An 8,093-nucleotide genomic window follows, 5' to 3' on the forward strand; every position below is an offset into this window, starting at 1 on the left:
TTCATTTATCAGCTCCTCAATTTCACAGGCTGAGTGCACCTCCTTCATACATATACCATGCACTACACCAGCCCATCACAACTATTAATTAAATTATTTTTTGTTGCGATGACGGGAATCGAACCAGCTACCCTGGCCATACCACGGTCGGAATAGGTTACGCCTTAACCAACTGAGCTACCAGGGCGACTTTCCATATAACACATACTATATTTCGTAAACAGTGATGTGTACGAAAAAATCTTTCGAACAGAATGTTGTTTACTTTTTAATAAGGATCAATTTTTACATTTGAAATTTTGTTTCATCTCCAACGGTTTACGAGATAGGTCCTACGGACCCAAGACCTAATTGACCTATGTTGCTCATTTACGACTTCTACCTCACTTTTTTCGCTTGACATCTTTTTTGTTTTGAGTTATCGTGATGACAGAAGGACAGACGACAGATAGACGACACACAGACGACAGACAGACAGATAGATAACCGGAAATGGACTAATTAGATGATTTTATGAACACCTAAACCAAACTTTCATCATAGTATGAATATTTTTAAGCGTTACAAACTTGGGACTAAACTTAGTATATCTTGGTATATTTCATATACATGGTATTAAAAAGAAAGAAAACTTTATTAATAACCGGTTTTGAGTGTATTTAACTTGGGAAATTTTCATTGTGAATTGCTTTTTAAATATTAAAATTCAACAATTAAAAATTTTCTTTATTCAATAAAACGTTATACATTTTTAATTTTTGTTTTAGAAAATTTTTTTTTTTTATAAATTAGCGTACATATTTTTAGGGTGAAATAATACAAAAAAAAAATATTAAAGGGTGTTAGGAACATTTATAATTTAAGGCAAAGGATACACATGTTTTTTTATGAAAAAAAAAATCAAAATTGTTTAATGATTTGATAATGTTTTCGCTAGACGGGCACTTGCTGCTTTATTAAGGCTAATACTTGTCTTTTTCTTTTCCTGTTTGATTTCTGGCGCTGGTTCAACAGCAAAACATGTCGCTCCGTAAAAATCCAAACCCCGTTGTATAAGCATCTATAAAATATAAACAAAGTTTAAAAAACATTTAACTTAATATTATGGAAGCGATGAGAAATAAAACATTTAAAAAATACCAAACTAGAAATTTATTTTTGTTCCTTGCGTTTCCGTGTAATAATTATTCAACTCTTTTCTTCTTCAAAAAGTGTAGTAATTGTTCACATTACATTACTATATCTTTATATTCCCTGCCCCCTCCCAAAATGCAAAAGCTGGCTCTGGGCAAAATTCGGACATTACCCATCGGAATAAATTAGGCTTCAAATTATTCACTTCAGGGGCTTTATTGCATTGGAATTTAGCACCAAAAAGTGTAATAATTGACCACATTATCGATTCCTGAAGTATGACTCTAAATTCTGTCGTTGGCAAATATTAAGGTCGTTTTTACGTATTTTTTACGTTGTGACTAGCCCGGAGTTATCAAGATTATTCCTCGGTCAAACATTAACAAAGCGGGAAACTGAACACTGAACACGTTGCGCAGCGTTACCAGAGCTTTCTGATTCTATCGTTTTTTTTCGAAACCTTTTTGTAACGACTTTTTATCTAAATCAAAATTTATTAAGTTGCCAAAAGATTTTATTTTACAAGCTTTTATTTAACTTGCAATGTATGTAACTATGCTTGTTCGGATGGAATCTTGCAACTCAATTTTGAAGCAGCTTCTCTGCGGCGAAAAGATTTTAACTACTAGCCATGTTTAAATTATGCAAAAATGAAACAAAGTACAAGTCTTCCATTTTTTAGCAGTTCTGCGGCATTTTTAATGACATAATTTGATAACTCTGGCACTACAGCTGCGAATAGTCTATGAGTTTCTGAATATATACCTGATACTCATCCTGTGATGCTAGTGTAACTCGAATTGGTGGTCCAGTCGACGATACCCCACTGCCTGGATTAACAATATGCATACCAACTGACGGTCCCTTTAAATAAGAAACAATGACCACAAAGTAAAACAAACAAAACAAGCTTAAAAAATTACATGAGAAAAACTAATCTATTACTAAAATCTACGAATAAAAACCTGGTCGATACCCACAGCTGGGCGTCGTACTTCCAATACGCTTACAAAACGCATACGATCCAAACAATGGCATATATCCTCCAGCGGTAAATCGCTTGGTGTATCCAAAATGGCTGCTGCGTACACACGTTGTGGTCGGCATGGAATTGATACTTTACGATATAATCGAGCACCAGTCACACGGTGAAAGCCTTTACGTAAGACTGCTGCACAATCTTCTGAATTGGAGAATTTAAATAGGATACCGGTTGCAGTTTTTGCAACACTAAATTTCCCTTTAAATGGCATACGATCACATATTGCCGCTGCACGATCCAAGCTTAATTCGTGCGATGGTGTCAGTAAAAATGCTGCACGTGTGAAAAATCTGTAAAAAATTTTATAAATTTGTTTTTACTTGAAGTGATATTTATAAAATACGTCACGCTAATAGAGGCGGAGAAAAATGTAACGTAGCGTGATAATGTGAGAGAGGGGAGACCAAATTGTATGTTATTTTCCTAGAAAATAAAAATAAAAACTGTTACGTCTACTTTTCAAAACAATTTTTAAATTAAAACTAATTCTGTCTCCTAGTAAATATTGCATTTTGAGTTTATATTCGAAAGCTTTAATTTATTTTAATTCTAAATAGTTATAATATTATGTGGGTTGATGTACAACCTAAGGACGAAACTGAGTCTGATTTTGGCTTGATTTTATGAACTTTCTAGTTGCGAAATTGTGAAGCCGACGAGCTTGCTAGAAATGGCACAATGTTGCCGGACACAAGCTTCGACATACATCCGGGAGTCTCATTTGCGAACTCCAAAGTTGTTCCTTAAAGGGGATATCTTAAAAAAGGCCAATTTTAGATGTAGGGAGAACGTACTTGTAGTAATACAAGACAGATATGTTCTGAGTACAATCTTTGATAACCCGGAGATCTTATATCACTTCCAAGGGCCTCTATTAAGAAAATTGTTGTTACTATTACAGGACACTGGCTAAGAGGCAGGCACACTGATCGCCTGAACCTGATAGTGTATCATGATTATTGCACTAGCTGTCACAGTGAGGAGGAAGAAGAAACGACGTCTCATCTTCTCAGTCACTTCCCAGTTCATGCCACGAGAAGGTGGATTCACTTGAGTCAACCTTTCTTTTACGACCTCTCAGAACTGAAATCCGCCGACGTCAAATCCCTCTTGTTGTTCTTAAACAGCTCCAAATGGTTCATGGGGTAGTGACCGCGAATGGCCCAACCATTTTTCGGTATCACAACGGACCCTATGATTTAAGTGTGTCCCACCACAGGGCAAACACTCTTATCTAATCTAGTTGCAAAATTCAGTTTATTATCAAGAATTCAACTCTTTTCTTGTCTTTTCTTGTCTTTTAGTCTATTTTAAGTGAAACAGTCAAAATATTTTAAAGTTTTTCATTTATCGCCAGCATGACTTAATAGACACACACAAACAATAGAAACTTAACCCAGGATTTTTATGAACTTATCCCAGAATTTTTGGAACTCGACTGATTATGACACGACTTCTTCTGCTGATTGTGTCGAGTTGGCTAAACAACACGCTAACTGTCTTTTATTTTACTTTTAGCCTGAGTAAAGATCTCCTTATATTATTATTTTCGCTAAGAAGAGGAGGCCAAATAATATTTTTCTCCTTCTTCTAATTTAATATCTATATAAATTATAAAGACATTTCTGTAGGAAACAACTTACGGTTATCTTTAGAGCTGAAAGTCTAAACACGCCTTGTGGTATTAGGTACTTTTATAAATTTTAACTCTTAACTCAACTAATACTATAGAACAGGCGCTACATAAAGTTGAGGTTCAATATTCCGGTTGTTGAGAGAAACCCTATCGCTCCAATTATTGTCTTACTTACAACTCACGTTTCAGTTCCTAAACTAAGTTTTTAGTTGTGTTTTCCTCATATATTGAAAAATACAAAAAAAATAATACAAGTATCAAAGTTTTTCTGGACAGAAAAGGTAATTTTTACTTTAAAAATCTTTTTCTTTACAAAAAAAGGCGTTTTGGACACCTAAGATCAAGGGGGCCATCACCATCAAATCCCCCAATAACCAAAAGTTTACCTTGTTAGCGAAAAGTGAGATGTCATTGGAAAATCCTTTTTAAATGTAGCAAAATGCGTTTTATAAATATTTAAAAATCATAAATACTTTATACCGACTATAAGCTGTTTTTCATTAAATTACATTTAAACAAGTGAAAAAAAAAACAATTGACTGAGTTAATTGTTGAAATACCATGCATAGACAGTGTTGATTACTCTATCACAATACACATACATAACTGATATACCACAGTGAGGTTTACGAAAAAATGTTTCAAACAAAAGGTGATTATTTTTTTATAAGGAATATTTTTTATATTTGATATTTTGTTCTATCTCTAACGGTTTACAAGATAGGTCCTATGCACTCAAGACCAAATTGACCCATGTTGCTCATTTACGAACTAGACCTCACTTTTTGCGACCTAAATACGCTCTAAAGATTTCAGCTTGATATCTTTTTTCGTTTTTGAATTATCGTGTTCATAGACGGACGGACAACCGAAAATGGACTAATTAGGTGATTTTAAAACCACCTATACTAAAATATTGTGCGTAGCATCAATATTTTTGAGCGTTACAAACTTAGGACTAAACTTAGTATACCTTGCATATTACATATATGCATGGTATAAAAATATTATATACTTTTTATTAATTATTAATACATATTTCAATTATAGGAGTAGTTTTTTTAAACTGTAATTATTAATATAATATAAATAGATAATATTTATAAGCATACATTTAACAATTACTTATTAATTGATAATTATTATTGAAAACCGGTTATTTATTAATAATGAAAACATGAAAACATTATCTGTTGTTATAATCAAATTCAACAATTCAAAATCCGTGCTATCTGAAAGGTAAATCATTTTAATAATGACCGACTATTATGAATAATAAGAGCTAATTATTAATAGTAATTACAACATGTATCTATCTTAACAGTGGGCACTTTACCGGGTGTGTCAAATCAAGTGAGTATGATGGAATCATAAACTTGTTTTGTTAAATTTTAATAATATTTTGTTAATAAAAACAATTTTTTACAATAAAAATCAATGGAATATCGATTGTGGTTTTCCCGTAAATATATATAAGTAAAGTAGGTTAGGTTAGGTTGGAATAGGTTAGGTTAGGTTATATTGTCTGTCTACGAACGACACACTTAGGCTATAGAGCCCATTGTGATACCATATTTGTGTTTTACCACCTTTCCGCTGATAATTTCATTTATCAACTCCTCAATTTCAGAGGCTAAGTGCCTCTCCTTCATGCATATACCATGCACTACACCAGGCCATCACAACTATTAATTAAATTAATTTTGTTGCGACGGAGGGAATCGAGCCCGCTAAGCATACCGCAGACGGAATTGGTTACGCTTTAACCAAATGAGCTAGTAAACTGCAGAATTTAACAAAAAAAACACTCAGCCTCTCCGAAATCTACACCTGCTCATATATTAAAAAATGGCTCCAGTTTTACATTTTGAAACAAGAAAGCTAGATTCATTTCCGGAAAATCCAAAAAACGATATCCAACCGAACCAAAAATAAAATATATATTTTCAATATTAACAAAAGTATTCATAGACACCCGGTATATCTATAAATTTTTAAATATACAGAGTGTTTGAAAAGTCCCGGAACAACAGCCAAATTTAGAAAATAATGCAATAAAAAAAAGTTGCATACAGCAGTTGTAGACCAAAAGGATTTGTATAAGTTCTGATTAAAATGAGGATTCAAAATTTTAATTGTTGAAAGATGCAGGACAAATTTAAAGTAGAAAGTTGTCTCTCAGAAAAACTTTTGTTTATCCAGTTCCGGTACTTTTATAATTCCCCGTATAACAGTAGATAAAATGCTGCTAGGTAGATTTGAGTTAACAAAAATCGTTAATCGAATTTTCATTAGCATTCATTAAAAGAAGTTGTCAAAGTACCAGGAACGATGGAAAGTTATTGCAAGGAAATTTGTCAGATTGAAAAGTGGGCAGTTTAAATCCATCTATTTTTATAGGATTTAAAAAAAAAGACAAGTGAAAATAAATATTTGACTGAGTTAATTGTTGAAATTCCCTGTATAGAAAGTGTTAAATATCAGTGCTCGCATTATTTTTTATAAATTAGAAGAGTTCCAAAAACCAACACAATTTTCAAATTTTTATCTTTTATAGTTTTGGAGAAAATGGACGCCAAAGTTTTTTATAAGAAACATTTCGTACATTTAAACTTATGTTCTATAACTAACGGTTTACAAGACGAGTTCTACGGATCCAAGGCCCAATTGACCTATGTTGCTCATTTACGAACTCAATCTCACTTTTTACGACCTGAGCACTCTATAAAAATTACAGCTTGATATCTCTTTTCGTTTTTGAGTTATGGTGGTCACAGTCAGACGGGCAGGCGGAGGATAGACAGACAACCGGAAATGAACGAATTAGGCGATTTTATGAACATCCATACCAAAATTTTGTTCATAGCATCAATAATTTTAAGCGTTACAAACTTGGGACTTAACTTAGTATACCTTGATATATATTACATATATACATGGTTTAAAAACTGAGACATTTTCGAGACATTGTTCTTATACAGTACAGACTTTAAGAATTAATGGAACTAGTTAAATAAATTTACAAAAATGAAAAAATTGTAATTATGTTTTGTTTAATCGAAAGACTGTTAGCATAATAGTTTATAAATATAAAAGGTTTAAGTTAGTCTCAAAATGTTTGTTTTGTTAAAGTAGTAGAGCGCCAAGGCAATTTAAGATTTAGAGTTGAAACTATTGGTATCTTTTTTTTCAACTTTGATGATTAATTTTGTTATAAATTCATGAATGTAGACGAAAAATAAAAATACAATTTTTTGATACATGCCTTGATTTTCGAAATATCGAAAGCTAAATAATTAAACAAAATTTTCAATTTTCGATATTTTGAAAATTACTCCAGATATTTTATTCTTACTTTTCGTCTTATATTGTTAGTTATAACATAATTCAGCATCCGAAATGAAAATATATTTTGGTTTAAATTTGTGTCTCCACTACCGTGCTCATACATCCTTAATTAGTTGGGCACAACTTTTTACCATAAGATCAATGTTAAATATGCCTTTTTTTGAAGTCATTTATTTATTTAAATAATCGGGCAATCCCCCCCCTACAATTTTTAGAATTTATTTAGAACTTAGGCCAATACCATATTAAAAAAATCAAGTCTTTTATCCAAAATTGCCTAGTAGTCCCAACTGTATTCACAATTATGTAACAACGAATGCGCCCTCTCAATAAAAATTAGGAAAATAACAGTGAAATCGTTACAAGTACCTTTCAAGTGGAATATCACTTGCTTCACTAGCATCACTGTCATTTGCTTGATTGACAAGCTCAATCGCTTGATCTTCAGCGGAAGTAGGTCGATTACCATCAATTGGTACATTATTTGCAACCTCGGCCATAATTCACTACACACCAAAATAAAATAAAAAACAAAATCAAAAAGCGACACACAACGATCACACGGCACAAAACTTAATGACTTTTCAATCAAACGAAATTACTTTTTATATACTTCCACTAAATTACAATACATCGATAAAAACATGACAATGATTATGTAATATAATTATCAAGTCATGTTCCGTTGTGTAGGCTATATTTTTCGTTACAAATATGGAGCGCTCTTCTCTGGAGGTAATTTGTGTACAATTGTATAATTTTTTGCTACAATGATCAAGAAAATTATTACATTGTCAAATTAACTTCTTAAATGATTTTTTTTTTTAATATTTGTTTTTTTATAATATTCTTCTGTTGGTTCGAATCTATAAAGAAAACATTTTGTTAGATCATTTGGAACAAGTATTCCATTGTCTTTTCATGTAAAAACAT

General features: G+C 32.1%; 1 protein-coding gene across 2 annotated transcripts; it reads right to left on the bottom strand.

Moving 5' to 3' along the window:
• Window positions 1-814: 814 nt before the first annotated feature.
• Window positions 815-7,727, bottom strand: LOC123302704. Of its 2 annotated transcripts, none has more exons than XM_044885751.1 (4): window positions 7,530-7,727; window positions 2,115-2,466; window positions 1,900-1,998; window positions 815-1,060 (listed from the first exon to the last, which is right to left on the bottom strand). In XM_044885751.1, the coding sequence occupies exons 1-4, from the start codon at window positions 7,658-7,660 to the stop codon at window positions 911-913; spliced, it is 732 nt and encodes a 243-aa protein (XP_044741686.1). In that variant the 5' UTR covers window positions 7,661-7,727; the 3' UTR covers window positions 815-910. The 2 variants fall into 2 exon arrangements, with proteins under 2 accessions (XP_044741686.1, XP_044741685.1); XM_044885750.1 differs by having other exon boundaries at window positions 816-1,060; window positions 2,100-2,466.
• Window positions 7,728-8,093: the final 366 nt, after the last annotated feature.

The sequence above is a fragment of the Chrysoperla carnea genome, chromosome X (assembly GCF_905475395.1).
Source record: "Chrysoperla carnea chromosome X, inChrCarn1.1, whole genome shotgun sequence".
Lineage (NCBI taxonomy): Eukaryota > Metazoa > Arthropoda > Insecta > Neuroptera > Chrysopidae > Chrysoperla > Chrysoperla carnea.

Bases quoted from the DNA above. Each gene is read 5' to 3' on its own strand.
- LOC123302704 (XM_044885750.1), bottom strand. From the start codon at position 7,660: ATGGCCGAGGTTGCAAATAATGTACCAATTGATGGTAATCGACCTACT. The intron at 1,999-2,099 runs GTTTTTATTCGT...TCTTATTTAAAG, and splicing joins CAGCTGTGGGTATCGACCAG to GGACCGTCAGTTGGTATGCA. The intron at 1,061-1,899 runs GTATATATTCAG...TATATTTTATAG, and splicing joins CATCACAGGATGAGTATCAG to ATGCTTATACAACGGGGTTT.